The sequence below is a fragment of the Propithecus coquereli genome, unplaced genomic scaffold, assembly GCF_000956105.1.
Source record: "Propithecus coquereli isolate 6110/MARCELLA unplaced genomic scaffold, Pcoq_1.0 Scaffold3, whole genome shotgun sequence".
NCBI classification, from domain to species: Eukaryota; Metazoa; Chordata; class Mammalia; order Primates; family Indriidae; genus Propithecus; species Propithecus coquereli.
Window position 1 is genome coordinate 11,991,949 of NW_012148618.1, and position 19,489 is coordinate 12,011,437.

The 19,489-nt window shown below is 43.7% G+C and overlaps 1 protein-coding gene across 1 annotated transcript in view; it reads right to left on the reverse strand.

Moving 5' to 3' along the window:
- Window positions 1–8,437, reverse strand: part of PPP1R14D (protein phosphatase 1, regulatory (inhibitor) subunit 14D) — a 13,103-nt gene extending 4,666 nt beyond the window's left edge. The window contains exon 1 of the mRNA XM_012649246.1: window positions 8,122–8,437. Coding sequence (XP_012504700.1) covers window positions 8,122–8,376 — 255 coding nt within the window. The 5' untranslated portion in view covers window positions 8,377–8,437. The remainder of the gene's footprint in view (window positions 1–8,121) is intronic.
- Window positions 8,438–19,489: the final 11,052 nt, after the last annotated feature.

A 19,489-nucleotide genomic window follows, 5' to 3' on the forward strand; every position in this document is an offset into this window, starting at 1 on the left:
ATGGTGGCGCATGCCTGTAGTCCCAGCTACTCGGGAGGCTGAGGCAGAAGGATCACTTGAGCCCAGGAGTTTGAGGTTGCCGTGAGCTAGGCTGACGCCACTGCACTCTAGCCTGGGCAAAAAGAGTGAGACTCTTGTCTCAAAAAAAATAAATAAATAAATAAATAAAATAAAGTCAATTTCGAAAAAAAAAGAAAAGGAAAGAAGAGAGAAAGAAAATAAAGCAAAAAGAAAAAGAAATCTCATCTACCCCCTCACTGCTCCCACTGCCAACAGGTAACTACTGTTAACACTTTTGGTCTTTCCATACCTTTTTAAAAATAAATAGTGCCTAAGTTAGCCCTTTTACCTTAAGAGCTAGACTTTCCCCTTTGCTTCCTTGATCTCTAGCTCATCCTACTCAGTATTCACTCAGTATTTGATGCCTATTTATTGAGTGTATGCTATGTACCAAGTGTTGTGACGAGTGCTGGGGCCATCTGGTGAAACAGACAGGCATGATCCTGCCCTTGAAAAGCTTCTATTAATAGTTTCCTGAGGGATACAGACAAGTGAAACAGCAATACAATGGAGGATGATCAGCACACTGATGAGATAACATGGAAGCACATAGGAGGAGGACCTAGCCAAGCCTGGGATTCAGGAAGGCTTTCTAGAGGAAGTGATCTATAATCTGAGACCTGAAGGCTGAGTAACAGTTAATCAGATATTTATGTGTCTGGTCATGGTGGAGTCACAGGGACCAGGTTTATTCTCACAACATAAGTAACTAGAAAACTAGACAAAATATATGAACAATGTTTTCAGACAGTGGATAATAGGTAGCTCAGGAATGTAATCCCACAGAGGAGGGAAACAAAAGAGGTAAATTCTATAATTGCACCATATTTCTTCCTGGAGGCAATTTCCAGATCACAGAGCAGAGACAGAGCTCCAATGCAGAGCACAGTGGTATGCTAAATTGATGGGACAGAGTTCAGGGAGGGAGAGGTGGCTGGCTGGAAGTTGCTGGACAAAGTTCTGGAGAGGAGGGAATTGTGCAGAAAGAGACCTCCAGAAATCTGCATAAGCATTCTCTGGAATCTTGTTGAATACTAAGGTGCATATCCACACAGCAAAACTTCACAAGACCAGGTACTACCAGACATTGAAGGCACCGAGGTGAACAGTTCTGAGACCTCACACAGGACCGGGGACAAATCAAGTTCCAACTAACCAGAGTGGACAGTTATTGTTGATCATGCAGGAATTCAGTACACATCTCAAATGGTCGTATTTTACTAGGAGGGTAAATTGTTCCCTAGATTAATGGCTACTCTAGACTAACCCTAACAGAGCTTAAAAACAAGCTTCAGACAGATCAAACTGAACCCTTAGTAATTTAACTGCTTACTAGAACAAAGCCAAACACCCACTAAAGGAAGATTTTGGCTGGGTGCGATGGCTCACACCTGTAATCCTAACACTCTCGGAGGCTGAGGTGGGAAGATTGCTTGAGCTCAGGAGTTTGAGACCAGCCTGAGCAAAAGCAAGACCTTGTCTCTACTAAAAATAGAAAAATTACTCAGGCATCATGGTGCACACCTGCAGTCCTAGCTACTTGGAGAGAGTGAGGCAGGAGGATCGCTTAAGCCCAGGATTTTGAGGTTGTAGTGAGCTATGATGATGACACTACATTCTACCTAGGGCAACAAAGTGAGATTGTCTCAACCATAAATAAATTAATTAAATAAAGGAAGATTTTTTAAAAGTCCAATTACTCAACATAAAATTCATAATGTCCAGTTTCCAATCAAAAATTAGTAGTCATGTGTTTACTTTGGCAGCACATATACTAAAATTGGAATGATACAGAGAAGATTAGCATGGCCCCTATGCAAGGATGACATGCAGATTTGTGAAACGTTTCACATTTAAAAAAAAAAATAGGCCGGGTGCAGTGGCTCACACCTGTAATCCTAGCACTCCGGGAGGCTGAGGTGGGAGGATCCCTTGAGTTTAAGAGTTTGAGACCAGCCTGAGCAAGAGCGAGATCTCATCTCTACTAAAAATAGAAAAAATTAGCCAAGCATGTTGCCACGTGCCTGTAGTCTCAGCTACTTGTGAGGCTGGGGCAGGAGGATTGCTTGAGCCCAGGAATTTGACCTTGCTGTGAGCTAGGCTGATGCCACAGCACTCTAGCCCAGGCAAAGAAGACATGAACGCAGTAATGAGAGAAATGTAAAATATAAGAGATAAAAAATACAACATTTTATATAAAAACTTTGCTGGGTGGAATAAACAGCATATTTGCCACTGCAATAAGAAAGATCAGTTGAAGATACATAGAAAGAAATAGCCAAAATGAAGCACAGACAAAACAAAAACAAATAAACAAAAAACAGCTGGGGTGAGGGGGAAAGAACAGATAGGAAAAGAGCCTTGGTGACCTGTGAAACAATGTCAAGTAGTCTAACGTATGTGTAATTGGAATCTCAGAAGGGGGAAGTAGGGCAGAATAATAATTACTCTAATGATTAGAACTTTGCCTCCAAACAAGTATCATTCCTGCTGTTATATCATTTACTGTTATATCATTTATGACAGTTGATATATGTATAGTCATGCACCACCTAATGATGTTTTGGCCAACAATATACTGTATATATGATGGTAATCCCATGAGATTATAATGGAACTGAAAAATTCCTATTGCCTAGTGATGATGTAGCTGTCATGTTTTAGCACAAAGCAATGTGTTTATGGTGATGCTGGTGTAAATAAATTCACTGCACTGCCAGTGGTATCAAACATAGCACATACAATTATGTACAGTACACAATACTTGATAATGGTAATAAACAACTATATTACTGATTTATGTACTTACTATGCTATACATTTTATTATTATTTTAGAATGTACTCCTTCTACTTATAAAAAAAAAGTTAACTGTGAAACAGCCTCAGGCAGGTCCTTCAGGAGGTATTCTAGAAGAAGGTATTGTTATCACAAGAGATGACAGCTTCATGAGTGTCATTGTCCCTGAAGATCTTCCAGTGGGACAAGATGTGGGGATGGAAGATATTGATGATCCTGACCCTGTACAGGCCTAGGCTAAGGTATGTGTCTGTATATTCACTTTTAACAACAAAAGTTTAAAAAGTAAAGAAAAAAAAAGATTAAAAATAGAAAAAAGCATGTAGGATAAGGATATAAAGAAAGGAAATATTTTTGTGCAGCCATATAATGTGTGGTTTAAGCTAAGTATTATTACGAAAGAGTCAAGAAATTTTTTAAAAATTTAAGTTTATAAAGTAAAAAAGTTATAGTAAGCTAAGGTTAATTTGTTATTGAAGAAAAAAAATATTTCTATAAATTTAGTGTAGCCTAAGTGTGCAGTGTTTATAAAGTCTACAGCAGTGTAAGTAATGTCCTAGGCCTTCACATTCACTCACCACTCACTTGCTGACTGATACCCAGTGCAATTTCCAGTCCTGCAAGCTTTATTCATGGTAAGTGCCTATAAGTTGTACTCTTTTTTATGTTCTATATTGTGTGTTTTTTTTTTTTTGAGACAGAGTCTTGCTTTGTTACCCTGGCTAGAGTGAGTGCCTTGGCGTCAGCCTAGCTCACAGCAACCTCAAACTCCCGGGCTCAAGCAATCCTTCTGCCCCAGCCTCCCGAGTAGCAGGGACTATAGGCATGCGCCACCATGCCCGGCTAATTTTTTCTATATATATATGTATTTAGTTGTCCAGATAATTTCTATTTTTTGGTAGAGACGGGGTCTCACTCTTGCTCAGGCTGGTCTAGAACTCCTGATCTTGAGCGATCCACCCATCTCGGCCTCCCAGAGTGCTAGGATTACAGGCGTGAGCCACCGCGCCCGGCCTATATTGTGTTTTTACTGTACCTTTTCTATGTTTAGATACTCAAATACTTACCATTGTGTTATCATTGTTTACAGTATTCAATACAGTAACATGCTGTGCAGTTATGTAGCCTATGAGCAGCAATAGGCTATACCATATAGCCTATGTGTATAGCAGCCTTTACTACCTAGGGTTGTGTAAGTGCCCTCTATGGTGTTCACACAAAAACGAAATCACCTAATGATGCATTTTTCAGAACATATCCCCATTGTTAATGGAGACATGACTATATATCGAATGTAAGGTATGCGGATTACGGAGAGTAAGATTGCCACTGCAGTATGGCATTGAGCATATGGGCTCATGTCACAGTCCAAATATTCTTTCCCTCAAGTATTTTTTGAAGTCTCGGGAAATAAGCAGGTATACAAAACAACCCCTCCTGGGATGAACAAGCGTGGTAAACTTGTGACTCTATATTACATAGGATGGTTTCCTGCCAGACGCTGCCTGATTTGACCCCCTTTCTTACCTCCACCTCACACAAGGCCCCTTCCTCCTGATCTGTCCACCATGGGCATCAGCGATGGAGTAAGGCTCAGATGAACTAACAAATGTTTGTTTCTCACATTCATTGACAACACTTTTTTACAGCTGAAAGTCTGATAGATCATTACTTAAAATGTCACATCAGGCTGGGAACAGTGGCTCATGCCTATAATCCTAGCACTCTGGGGGGCCAAGGTGGGAGGATTGCTTGAGGCCAGAAGTTTGAGACCAGCCTAGGCAACACAGGAAGACCCCGTCTCTATAAAAAAAGGTTTTTTAATTAGCCAGGTGTGCTGGCACGCATCTGTAGTCCTAGCAACCCAGGAGGCTGAGGTGAGAGGCTTGCTTGAGCCAAGGAGACTGAGGCTGCAATGAACTATGATGATGCCACTGCACTCCAGCCTGGATGACAAAGTGAGACCCCAGCTCTTAAAAAAAAAAAGAAAATGTCACCACGTCAAAAGGGTTGTATCAAAATGCCAGCTGCACCAGAAAAAGATAGTGTCATGGAAGTTACAGAAAAGGAATGTTTCAAAACTCTGGATGGTTAACAGTGTTCCCTGCTGATAGGGACATTAGATTTAGCCCCAATGCAGTGATCGGTGACCTCGGCCAGAGCTCTCAACAGAATGGTGGGAGAAGGAGCCAGACTTCAGTGGATTGAATGGTGAGAGGAAGGAAAAAAGTAAGTAAAGGCTGTGAGTGTGGACAAATCCTTTAAGCAGTCTGGCTCTAAGGAGATAAGAAATAGGGAATGGTGGCCGGGCGCGGTGGCTCACGCCTGTAATCCTAGCTCTCTGGTTGGCCGAGGCGGGCGGATTGTTTGAGCTCAGGAGTTTGAGACCAGCCTGAGCAAGAGCGAGACCCCCGTCTCTACTAAAATTAGAAAGAAATTAATTGGACAACTAAAAATATATAGAAAAAATTAGCCGGGCGTGGTGGCGCATGCCTGTAGTCACAGCTACTCAGGAGGCTGAGGCAGGAGGATCGCTTGAGTCCAGGAGTTTGAGGTTGCTGTGAGCTAGGATGACGCCACGGCACTCTAGCCTGGGCAACACAGTGAGACTCTGTCTCAAAAAAAAAAAAAAAAAATAGAAAAGAAATAGGGAATGGTAACTAGAGAGGGGGATGTTGTTAAATGAGGGTCTCCTTAAAATAGGAGAAACTCATGGATATTTAAGTCGCTGCTTAGAAGCCAAATCCACACTCTACCTCTGGACCACAGGAGCTCCAGGGGCCCGAGTCTGTATTCCCAGACTTGGTTCCTCTGAAGACCCCAAACCAGGCTGTACATCCAGGGAGAAGAGAGAGGGCCCTCTAACAAAGGAAGGTTGGTCCCATTAAGTTACACAGTAGAGTGATGGTCCTCCAGAACCATTCCCAGTGATGCTGTCCAAGACGGGTGTATGGGGTGGATCCCTGGTGGGTGAGGAGGGGCTCTGTGAAGGTAGAACTGGAGCAGAGTAAAGCTGGAGACTGTTTCCTTGACCTCTGCCCTAGATGACCAGCCACCTAGGGCTTCCCCAGACACTTCACTGCTTCCTGCTCAAAACAGTAGGGATTGGGAGAGGAACCGTCACCTGGCACCTTTGGACAGTTGCCATGGCAACCACAGGCCAGGCATTTTATTCCTGTCATTGCCTGGGAGCGGTCCTCCCACATGTCTCATTTTCCAATGTTATGGGCTTATTATATTATACAGCTTCCTGCCCTCCACCTTCATCTTACAAAACAAGGTTCTTTAGCTGCTGTCTTTCTCTGATGCCTGGAAGTATTTTGCCCTGGTGTGTCTGAAATGTGAGCCTTTTCATGCAAGTGTACAATAAACAATCTGAAATGGAAACTGATCTGGTAGGGAGTGCTGGAATTAAGGAAAGGCAGTAGAGGTGTCCCACAAGGAGAATAGACACATGCCAACAAAGTCCACCTCTCCTGCTCCCAGCTCCAGGGCATCTCCCTCCTCTCCATGAATGGGCTTAGGATGCTGCAGGGGACATGGTTAACACCTGGACCAAACTGACACATGACTCAGTGAGCTTCAAGATGGACTGGGCCACACCTATCATTCTTTCCCACCCCCAACCACAGGACTACTGACAGCCCCTACCCACAAGAATCACAGGCCTTTGCTGTCCCAAAAAGACAAGACAGGACCTGAGTCAACAGGGAGCTGAAACAAGGACCACATATTGTGGACGAGGTGAACTCCAGGTACTCTGGCTTGGTGCAGTGGTTCTCAGCTTGACCACATGATAGAACTAACTGTGGAGCTTATTAAAAAAATACCCAATGTCTGGACCCCACTGTAGCATATTTAAATTCAGTTAAAGTGGAGCCGGGGCATCAGTGTTTTTTCTTAAGTATTTGAAGTGTGGAGCACCACTGGCTGCTTGAATAAGTGCCCAAGCTCAGCAGCCAGAGCTCTAGCTGCAGCTCCTGGTCCCATAGCTTCCTATTTGTGTGACCTTGGGCAAGTTACTCAACATCTGTGAGCCTCCATTCCTTGAGCTATAAAACAGTGCTGACCTAATGGAGTTGTGGAGAGGATTAAATGAAATAATGCATGTCAGTGCTTGGCACTGTGCCTCGCACATAGCTAAGTGCTGAAAATGTTATTCTTGTTGCTAGAACAGCAGTTGTTACTACTCTAGGATCCAGATTTGGAGGTATCTAAGTAAGAAAGTGCCACTTCCTATGACTAGGGGCCAAGACCCATCCTTTTCCCAGGGTAGGGTTGAAGGGGAGTCAGTCAGAGCCAGGGTTGAGGGTATGAATGCTCACTTTTGGTTACTCTAACATTCTAGCCTAGCGCTATCCGTTCTGAGATGATGGAAATAGTTCTATATCTGTGCTAACAATATGGTAGCCACTAGCCACATGGGGCTATTTAGCACTTGAAATGTGGCTAGTGTGACTGGGGAACTGAATAATTTTATTTAATTTTAATTCATTTAAAGTTAAATACCTACATGTGGCTGATAGCTACAGTACTGGAAAATGTGGATCAAGACATGTATGTGGGCCGGGCGTGGTGGCTCATGCCTGTAATCCTAGCACTCTGGGAGGCTGAGGCAGGCGGATTGTTTGAGCTCAGGAGTTCGAAACCAGCCTGAGCAAGAGCGAGACCCCGTCTCTACTAAAACTAGAAAGAAATTAATCGGACAACTAAAAATACATAGAAAAAATTAGCCGGGCATGGTGGCGCATGCCTGTAGTCCCAGCTACTCGGGAGGCTGAGGCAGGAGGATTGTTTGAGCCCAGGAGTTTGAGGTTGCTGTGAGCTAGGCTGATGCCACAGCACTCTAGCCCGGGCAACACAGTGAGACTCTGTCTCAAAAACTGTGTGTTGAGAATAAGAGTAAATAAAGACATAAAGAAAAACAGCCTGACCAAGCATTTTCCCTTCTACTGTCTCATTTGAACCTCACAAAGTCCCACAAAGGAGATATAGCAGGCATTGACAGCCCTATTTTATAGGTTAGGAAACTAAGTCTCAGGGATGTTAAAAGACCTTACCCAGGTCACAAAGAGAGAGGCACAGTCAAAACCAGAGCTAGGCAGACTCCAAACCCACCTGCTGGGAAATGCTTTCTGTCCATGGGAACCTCTCACACCAGCCTCCAGCTCCTGCGAAGGTCTCTGAGCAGCCAGCCTCTCCCTCAGACCCTCAGCCAACCCGGGGCCCACATCTGCCCCGGCTTTCCCCTGTGCTACCCACCTGGAAGAGCTCCTGCACCTGAGCATCCACCCACTGCTCCGTATCCAGCCAGCGCTGGAGCTGCCCCCGGTCGTACTTCACCGTCAGTCGGCTGGGTCTCCGGGACCTGGACACCCTGGAGGGGTCTGAGTGGGACTTGGACTCTGAGTCTGTAGATGATGTCCTCCTCCTCCCAGAAGCCCACTGGACCTTTTTACTTGGGTTCTCCTTGTCTGGGTCGGGAGATGTGCAGGAAGTAGGGCTTGAAGACAGCATGGAAGGATTGGACTGGGCCAAAGGCTGGGAGAACGTGCCAGGCAGAGGAAGGGGACAGAAGGAAGTGAGGAGACAGCAAACAGAGGGAGAGGCCAGCAGGGAAGAAAGGAAGGCAGGAGGAGGGCCAAGGCTCCCAGGGAGGGGTGGGGGTCAAAGATCAACAGGGCTTTGGTGCTGGGAATGCCAGTCTCCTAGCTCCTCACGGCCAGCCAGCAAGTGGCACTCCAGAGCCATGCCCAGCCTTCCTTTCTTCAGCTGCTGAGCCCAAAGGAACATAAACTGCTGGCGAGCAAAGGTCAAGAGGCTGCCCTGCCCAGGGAGGAAAAAGAGGCCCTTGGGTCCTAAGGGGTACAGGGCTCCGATCAGTGCTCTGTGGCCAGCTCTGGAACAGAACCTGAGGTTGCTCTCACCTGAGATCTCCCTGCATCCCACCTTCCTGAGACTAGATCCACTCTGGCCCCCAAGAAGCTGTGGTCGGACAGATCCCACAGGAGCAGGATCCCTGGCTGGCAGGGGTTCCTGTTCAGAGTACAGTCCTGCTGGGGGCAGAGTCTTGGCTGGTGGATGGAGTTGGAGGGTCCTTATCCACGGCCCTCGTGGGACCAGTGCCCCCTCATGTCTGGGTGTGTCTGAATGTGTCAGCCTGGCCCTGTGTGCTTGTAAAAGCAAATTTATGAAGCCTGGTCTACTTGCCTGTTCCCCTGAAGCAACTGCTTAGGAACCACATTTATTATCACATGACACTCCCCACCCCCCACCTTTCAGGTACTTCCCAACACAAACAAAATCTGCAGACCTAACTTATACCCAGGTGTCGAGGGTTAATATTATACTTCTAGACATACTTGCATTCTAAAGGTAGGCTATTTTTGTTTGTTTAGTCCTTTGTAAGAAAAATTTCTCAACTTTTTTTTTCTAATATATAAAGAGCTTAGAACAACTTTTTTTTTAAGTTACAGAATAGAACATTAATTTTTTAAAAAATGAACAGCTCTGAAGGGCAAACAAATGAAAAATGCTTACATCACTATGACTAAATAAAAAAAAGAAAAATGCTGGTTTCTCTCTTCTTCCCAGAGGCAACCCTCACCAACAGCTTCTGTTTTTAGTTCTCCTGTGATCACTGTTATCCTTTATGTAACATCTTTCTGAATTTGTCAATTAGACAGTATCTCTTGTCTCCTCAATACGAAGACTGAGAAGTTAACTCACTCACACTAACTCCTTGTCACCTTTACTGTCCACATTCCGATTTTTGTTTAAATACTTCTTTTAGGTCTTGTAGTGGTTGCCTTTATGATATTGAGTTTCTGTTTCCAATGTATAAACTTCAACTATCATACATGGACTTGTAAAAGAGAGCTTTAGAAAAAGGCCAATGGATGAGTATTTAACAATGGAACTTTGGGCGCTAAGTTAACGAGGTGGGGAGGTTTTGAGGATGGCAGCCTGGGGAAGCCCAGGCTTTGAAGGAAGGCTGACAGATCCAGGTGAAACTCAGTTTTGCCCTGCCTTGCTTTTATAACCTTGGCCAAGTTTAATAACCTCCTCGAGTCTGTTTTTCTCATCTACAAAATGGAATTGTTGGGAAGATGAAATGACTGATTCGTGTAAACATTTAGCATGGCATCCAAAACAGAGTCCCTTCTCAGTAGACATTCATTCCTTCCTTTATTTATCTTCCCATTCCCCCTGCCTCCTGGTAAGGCTCTGGTCGCCAAAGGCTGGCCCCGGGCTTCACCACGGTGGCTCTTTTCCTGGCCCTCTTTGGAAGAGGGCAGAGATGAGCAGGAGGAAGGAGGCCTCTAACATGCAGCTTGTGGACTCAGCTGTCACTTTGACATTCTGTGACCAGCAGACATTATTATGATAGTCCCCTCCCTCTTCTATTTCCTATCTTCCAAAGGGTTTGAGAGCCCTTTCGACAACAGGAACCAGATCAGAAGTGTCACTGGGTTTTGTTAATTCATTAACTAACTCATTTAACAAGAATTTTATGAGCTCCCCTGGTTTGCCAATCATTGCCCTCAGTACTAGGGATTGGTGATCCAAAAGAGACATAGTCCCTACCTTCATGGAACTTATGCTCTCATGTGAAAATAAGCAAACACTAATCAACTAATCAAATAAACAAAAAGATGCAACTTCATTTAGTGACTTGAAGAAAAGGAAGGAAGTGCTATAAGAATGTCTAGTGAGGATGTAATCTAGAAAGTGATGACATTTGAACTGAGTTCTGAAGGATTAGTAGGAGTTAACTAGGCACAGGGGCCAGCAAGGATAGGCCTGGCAGCAGACAGAGGATATGCAAAGGCCCTGTGGCAGAAGGGAGATAGGAGTGAGTACAAGGGACTAAGAGAGGGCCAGTGGAACTGGAACAGAGGAGGGAGGGAAAAGTGGGCCATGAGTCAGTAGAAGGGCCCCTGTGAGCCACGTTGAGGAGTTTTGTCTCTGTCCTAAGGGCACTGGGCTGTCACTGAAGAGTCTTAAGCAATGGTGGTTGGGCAGGGTGACATGTTCTGACTTAAATTTCCAAAAGATCACCCTGGCTGTTGTATGGAAAGAGGATCAGAGGGCATAGAAGGGCTGGTGGAGATGAGTTAAGAGGCCATTGCTATAGGGCTTGACTGGGAGGTGGTGCTATTGATGACAAGAAGTGGACAGATGGGGGAACTATCTCAGGGGTAATATTTAACAGAACTTGGTAGTGGATTGGGGACACACAAATATGCAACATGAATGCCTGACACAGGGACAGATAGATGTATGCATAGAGTTCCTGTGAGTTTATTTCATCTGTAAACTAAGGGTTGAGGAGAGTCTACATGAGCATGCAGCATGGACATTGTGAAGCTCAATGTCCATTATTTATAGTGAGAAGCTCCTTAATTACACTCTTCCATCTCAGCATTGACCCACATCTCCTCACTGGCCTATGCGTGTCACCATTCATTAGTGAGTTTGCCCAAGATAAGGGAGCTCAAGACTCCCTTACTTGACTTACAAGACTCAAGATGAGAGGAAAAAGCCATGGGGACCACACAGCCACATACATCAGAGCAGGAAAACAAAGAGGGCACTGCCCTGGGCAGAGGGGAGGGTGTCTGCCAGATCTCCTGGCCTGGTCCATGTCCAGTGCTGGGATAAAATAGGCAGCAGACAGACTCCAGCAAACCAGGCTGCTCTTAAATGCCTTTTCTTTCTTTTATTAAAAATTTTATTATAGAAGAAAAACATGTTTATTTTAGACACTTTAAAAATTTTTCTAAAACATTAAAAATTCCCCATAATCCCACCAGACAAAAACTACCACTACTAATATTTGGACAAGTTTCTTTCTATTCTTTTTTTTCTATGCATATATATTTAACATAGTTAAATACCATACACAGGCCAGGTATGGTGGCTCATGCCTATAATCCTAGCACTTTGGAGGCAGGAGGATTCCTTGAGCCGAAGAGTTGAGAGACCAGCCTAGGCAACATAGCGAGTCCTGTCTCTACCAAAAAGAAAAATTGAAAAATGAGCCAGGCATGGTAGCACATGCCTGTCGTCCCAGCTACTTAGGAGGCTGAGGTGGGAGGATCCCCTGAGCCCAAGAGTTTGAGGCTGCAGTGAGATATGATGTTGCCTCTGTACCCTAGCCTAGGCAACAGAGCGAGACCTTGTCTCAAAAAAAGAAAAAAACCCAAACCTACATATTCTCTCATGCCATAGAAGGTAATGCATCAACATTGTTTCTTACAAATTTAAGAAGAATCAGTTTTGAGGATAGAGGACAGAGAAGGGCTTGAAGGAGCAACAGGAACATGAAGATATAAAAGTAAAGGTGCTTAGCATGACAAAGAACAGGCATTGCCTACGGTTTGTTGAGAATGTCGCAAGAGATGAAAATGAAAAATGTGATGTGTTTGAGGTTGCAGTCAGCTATGATGACGCCATGTGCTCCATGCACTCTAGCCCAGGCAACAGAGCAAGACCTTGTTTCGAAAAAACAAATATATGTATATGTATATATATATTTCAGATATTTTTGTGTCATTAAGTAGTTTTATAGATATCTTTTGTTAACACTGCAGGTTTTCAAAATTTGGACAATGACTCAGAGTAAGGAATTTAATATCACAACATATACATGTATAAATATGAAATGAAAATTTCTTATAGAGCAAAACTTGTCCTTAATCTGATATTTTTAATTCTATTCCATTTTATTTTTTCAAGTGCTACTGGCAAGTCACTTTATTGTTTTCAAGGCTCACTAATGGATTCCAAACTGTTCTATCAGAGGTAATTCCACAATTTGGCCACTCAATTCTGTGATGTATGGATTGCTAGAAATTTGCCATCATGAACAGCGTTGCTCTGTGTAAGGTTTTTGGATGGGCGGCGGCAGAGAAAGAAAGACGAGCAGAGTGAAAAGGGGCAAGCAATGAGGCTTTATTGGGGGAAGGGGAAAGAGAGCACTCCCGGACGAGGTTCACTGGTCCCGAGAGAGGGGGCCAGTGAAGTCGCGCCCGTTTGGCGGGGGCTAGGGCTTTTTATGCTGCCTGAAGCAGAACTGAGGGTTTTGGCGGGTTCCGTGAAACGGAGTTTGTTGTTCAGTCCCAGGAACCGAAACTGCCTGTGTCTGGCTTATTGTCTGTGTCCAGTTATTTTCGGCGGGCATAGTCAGCTTCTTCTTCTTTTGCAGCTTTAGGGAGGGGAGAGGGGTGCCTGCCACCAGCCTTACACTCTGAACATCCTTGTAACCATTTCTTTGTTAGCATCCATGATTTCCCTTAAGAGAATTTTCTAGAGGTAGAGCTACAAAGTTAAAGGATGTACAAAATTATAGGGGGGTTTGATATTTATGGCCATTTAGTTCCCTAAAAGGTTGACCAAGTAAACTCTGTATAGTTTGAAATCCTAACTTTTTTCAGTTAATGAACATATTAGTTATCTTTTGCTGCATAACAAATCAACCCCAAATTTATCAACTTCAAATAACAAGCGTTTGTTATCTTACTGTTTCAGTAGGTGAGGATTCTGGGAGTAGCTCAGCTGGGTCTGGTCAAGGCCCCCCATAAGGCCACAGTCATCATGTCAGCCAGAACAAGAGTCACCTTGAGGCTCCGCTGTTGGAGGAGTCACTTTCAAGCTCACTCATGTGGGTATTGGCAGGTATCAGGTCCTCAAAGGTTGTTGGCTACAGACATTGGTTCCTGCTATCAATGGAAAAGAATCCAAACTTTATAAAATAATTTAAAGAGGTTTATTCTGAGCTGAATATGTGCAACCGTGGTCCCAGAGAGTCACACCCAAGAAGCCTTGAGCAAGTAGTCTTGCCATAGTTGGGTTACAGGGTTTTTTTGTTTTTTGTTTTTTTTGAAACAGGGTCTCACTCTGCAACCTGGCTACAGTGCCGTGGCATCATCATAGCTCACTGCAGCCTCAAACTCCTGAGTTTAAGCAATCCTCCTGCCTCAGCCTCCCAAGCAGCTGGAACTGCAGGTACACACCACCACAGCCCCCTAATTTTTTCTATTTTTAGTAGAGATGGGGTCTTCCTCTTGCTCAGGCTGGTCTCAAACTCTTGAGCTCAAGCGATCCTCCTGCCTCAGCCTCCCAGAATGCTAGGATTACAGATGTGAGCCACTGAGCCCGGCCTATAGTTTGGTTTTATACATTTTAGGGAGAGAGGAATTATATGTAAAGTTATAAATTAATACATGGAAGGCATACATTGGTTTGCCCAAAAAGGGAGGACATCTCAAAGCTGGGGATTATAGGTTATAGGTGAGTTTAAACATTCTTTGACTTGTAATTGGTTAAAGAAACGAAGCTTTGTCTAAAAGATTAGAATGTTTTAAAAGATAAGGAAGTCTGTTAATCAGAGACAAGCTACCTGACTTATACCCAGTCTCAAGTGATTTGTTAAGTAAATTGATGACCTGCAGGAGTGGTTTAAGCTTTGTCTTATATAGCTTTAGGCCTGTTAATGAGTTACAAAAGATATCTCCAAGAAGGGAAACAGGCATGACAAGGCATGTCTGACCTTCCTTCTCACAGCCAACAACTCAGCCTTAGGGTATTTCTGGAATGCCCTTGGCCAAGAGGAGGTCCACTCAGTCAGCTGGCAGGGGGCTTAAGATTTTCTTTTAGTTCACGATTTCCCCCTTTTTGCCAGCATCTACCAGAGGCAGCATTGATGGCCAAACTTTTATTTTGTCCCCTGGTTGCCAGGGTGCTGTGGCCATCTGCCCTAGGTCCATGTAGGCCCTATGTGGGACTCTATGGCCAAGAGGATTTAAGAGCCAAAAAGGCTTACAGCCAATTAAATGTTCTAGGCCAGATGGGACTGGAGGTGGACAAGTACCCATCAACCCTTAAAATCTTTGAGATAACATAAGAGTAAAAACCAGAATGTCAAAGGCAAGGCTATGAAATTAATCTGGCTACAAAATTAATCTATCTATAAGTGTTAAACTATATTCTTGGGTTTAGTTGTAGACTTGTAACAATTTGTTATGTAAAACATAAGCACTGTTAATCACTTAAGCTAAGGAATTTAGAGACATTTGCTGTATCATAATTTTTTTTTTTTTGCAGTCACCGTAGTAATTTGTCCTAAAGTGGCCAATAAATTTCTTATTATACATCTGTTTGCATAACTGGGAACAACTATACCCAGGAAACTCTAAGTCTATGGGAAGCAGGAAATTCTTTATGGTTGGGATGGATGTTTGGACCACATGGCCCAAAAAGGCAAAGTCTCCCGTTTAGTATTTGTTTAGGCATCTGCATGCATCCTTGATCTGGAGGGTCTGAACTAATTCCATCCCTCAAAATTGGCCCTTACAATGTGATATGCTCACCTCTTCTGCAATAGCCCCTGGGACCAGAGGAGGATGTTTGTAGTTTTAACCATAGTGCATTAGCAATGGAGAACAGGTTGGGGCCAGCAGGATTGAATAGTTTTTAAATCCTGGAGATACCAGGTAAACTTTGCCATTTACTTAATACTTGACTCTGAAAAACAAACCAAAAAGAATCAGTAATGTTTTAAATAAAAATATAAAGATATTTTAGTTCTTTCCATGATTTTTCTTAAAGGAGCAAATCTTGGGCTGTAGCTGATTAAAAACTGTTGTTTGAAAAGAATCAAGTAAAATAATAATTGTCTGTGGATGACAAAAGTCTTAGAATAGTCATGGTTAAAGACACAAAGGAGATGGTAAGGTTTTTGGATGGGTGGCGGCAGAGAAAGAAAGAGGAGCAGAGTGAAAAGGGCCAGCAACAAGGCTTTATTGGGGGAGGAGGAAAGAGAGTGCTCCCGGGCGAAATTCACTGGTCCCCAGAGAGGGGGCCAGAGAAGTCGCGCCTGTTCGGAGGGGGCTAGGGTTTTTTATGCTGCCTGAAGCGGGTTTGGGGATTTTCCAGAGGGTTTTGGCGGGTTCGGAGAAACGGAGTCTGCTGCACAGTCCCGGGAACCGAAACTGCCTACGTCTGGCTTATCGTCCGCGTTTAGTTATTTTTGGCCGGCACAGTCGGCTTCTTCTTCTTTTACAGCTTTAGGGAGGGGAGGGGTACCTGCCACCAGCCTTACAGAGATTTGGTTATTTCTGTGACATATGGCAATTTAGCATAATAATTATAATTATTGATAACGTATACCAAGACATATTAGAATTTTAGGAATCTCATACAGTTTTGGAACAGATACTCATAATATATGTATACACATATAACCCAAAAAAAGTTAAACACCATTTCATATTTGACAATGCTTTCTATATGGTTTTAACATACTAAATAAGTCTAATAAGTTTCTCTTGGATTTTTAGTGGCTCTATTATTAAAAAGCTAGTTTGAAGTTAAAAGGACTGAATTTAGAATTTTGTTTCTGGGAAGTTTGTCAAATATTAAAGGTTTAGAACATTTGTTCAAAATAGAATCACAAGTCACCATAAAACAATGGTCATTTCTTTAACCAACAGTGATAGTCATCAAAAGACTTTCGAGGCAATACAGGAATTATATGGGGGTAAACCTTAACTCAGGAGTCTCCATACAATGTAATAATAATAGAAATAAAGTGCACAATAAATGTAATGCGCTTGAATCATCCCGAAACCATTCCCCCAACCCTAGTCCGTGGAAAAAATTGTCTTGTCTTCCATGAAAATGGTCCCTGGTGCCAAAAAGGCTGAGGACTGCTTCCTTAATCCTTTAAAGTTTAGATTTTCTAGTTAGCCAAAAACCTAATAAAGACAACAGAGGAATTATCTTGATAAAGCATAAAATCTCTGTTTCTTTTAGGCCAATAACCCAAAATGTAAAGAAAAACCTTCTGTAGTGAGATTCCTTTTTTGATTTTTGGGTTTTGTGTGTGTGTGTGTGTGTGTGTGTGTGTGTGTGTGTGTTTAGATAACTTGGAAGTTAAAATCTGATGAAAAGGCACTTGAATTAATCCAACATAGCAAGAGTATGTCCTGGGTCATGAGTGTACAGTATATTATAGAAGAATGTGAATAAGAAAAACTAGTACCTTGCATAGGGGAATAAATGACTCTTAGCAATAGCATGAGAAGTTTTCTGACCATATTATTATAAATAACTTAGACATATCAAGAAAAACCAAGAGTATAACATTAAGTTATATTGGAAGAAAACATTGTTTTCTTAAACCTTTAAGATAAAACATTCTAATGTCAGGCTATCGCCTGAGCCCAGCCTGGGCAACATAGCAAGACCCCGTCCCTACAAAAAATGTAAAAACTAGCCAAGCGTGGTGGTGCACCTGTAGTCCCAGCTACTCAGGAGGCTGAGGCAGGAGGATTGCTTGAGCCCAGGAGTTCGAGGCTGCAGTGAGCTATGATCTTGCCACTGTACGCCAGCCTGGGCAACATAGAGAGACCCTGTCTCTAAAAAAATAAATAAATAAAATAAACGGAACTTTGAAAATATTTTAAAAACTAGAAAGAAGAAAATGTTATCCTATATCCCACCATTCAAATACCATTACTTTTACCACTTCGATGGAATTCCTTACAGTCTTTTTTCCCTTCATGGGTAGTTTTTCTTTTTAGTTCGTAAGGAGCATAAGGAAGTATGCAAAGCCCAGAGCTGTAGCTTCTACCCGCACCTTCTAGCCATCAAGGTATAAAAAAAAAAAAAAAAAAAGGAAGTATGCAAAGGATGGCTTTTGATGTCAGAGAGACTTGGGATAAAATCCTGGCTCTATCACTTTTTTTCAGATAGCATTTATTGAGCACTCAGTGTGTCAAAGGCTTTATCTGTCTGTATTAACTCATCCAATCTTCATAGCAAATCCTATGAAGCCTCACTTCCGTTCCAAGGAGACTAAAGCACAGAAAGGCCAAATAATTTGCCCAAAGCCACACGTAGTATTAATAAGTGGCAGATGCAAGAGTTAAACCCAGTGGTCTGAGTCGGAAGCCCACAAGCTCAACCCCTATACAACCTGTCTCCCACTCTTCATTACCTGACCTTGATGGAGTTAATGAACCTCTCTGCAAAGTGGAAACAATCCTCAGAGTTGTTGTGCGTATTAGCAATCATATATGTCACGTACCTGGAGGGAACGCAGTAGGCATCTCAACAAATGTTGAGTTGTTTCAGGCAAGTTAAACCTGAGGTGAGGGAAGAACTATCAGATGAAGTCAGAATTACAAGTGCCATAAAGCCTAGTGTTTTAGGCACTGAAGCAGTGGAGTCCGCCTGCCTGGGCTCCAGTCCCTCCTCTGCCACTCAACTCCTATATGACCTAACAAGTTAGTTTACCTGTCTGAGCCTGTTTGCTCGTTTGTAAAATGGGGATATAAATAGTACCTTCCTTGGTTTGTTTTAAGTATGGGGTAATGTGTGGGAAGTGCTTAGGAATATGGTTTGGGCATTATCAGTGCTATTAATAGTACATGCAGGTTCTTGTAATGATATGTATAAGGGATGTAATGATAAATCTATGGTAATGTATTAATAATATTACCATAAGGTAATATTCCCCTGTATTAGGAGTCCTGTATGTATAAGCTATGGGAGGAGGCAGGGATCAAATCACAACAAAACCCTTTCTTCCCAGTAACTGCAAAGTGATTTGCTTCATTCCTAGCATACCATCATCACTCTATGTCCCACAGAGTGCCAGGGGTTGTGGAAAAACCCTGAATATCGAGGGAAGGGGAGACAGACCCCAGAGACCCACCCCAATGCCCATAATGTGAGCAGCTGGAGGATGCTGCAGTTCAGCAAAGGAAAATGATCCAAGGCTTGGCTATAGGACCTACTAGGTAAAGCTGCTCTAGGTGAGAAATTGGGTTGGGGGTTGTTAAGCCATCACTAAAAGGTTTGCAATCTCTATTTTGGGAGAGCATTAATAGGACCAATCTAGCTGTGTAGGGAATGGTCTTTTAAGAGCTCTTCACTCAGGAAGAGTGATGAGCTTGGCTTCAAGAAGTCCACGGTTTTGTGAAGGGCATTAACACAGCTATTCGGTGAAGTGGAACCTCTAAGCTTCCAAGGATGACATTTCACTGGAAGAGAGAGGCCAGGAACACCTCCTTCGTGGGAGAAGAGAGCTAAGCTCCAAGGCAGGGGCAGCAGTCCAATGATTGGTTAACAGATCGGAAGGCAAACGTTAATACAAGATGAGGAAGGGCCTGAAACAAAAGGGAACCACTGTGGGTCAAGCAGGGGAGCCTGGACGTGGGGAGTCCCTCCGTTTCTCACTCTGGCAGCAAGGAGAGCTTCCCAGAGCTGGCGAGGGCGGCGACACTGGGGCAGACATCCCGGATTCCAGTGATCGCAGATGCGGCTTCTGGGTTCTTTTCCCGCCACGGAAAGAAGTGATTTCCGCAGGGGAAATCGACAACCGCCGTCGAGATCATTTGCATGCGGCTTTCCAGCATTTTTCCTTCCTCCGCACTTCCCAAGCGCCTCAGGCCCGGGGCTGGGAATGCTGGCCTCGACCGGAAAGGGAGGCCGGAGGCAGCCGCCCCAGAGCGCCGGACCGTCGCTCGCCCAACTTCGCTGCAGCGTCCCGGCCGCGTCCTGGCCTCCGGGATCCCCGAGGCACTAATGGGGCGCGGGGCCCCTTCGCGAAGCTGAGCCC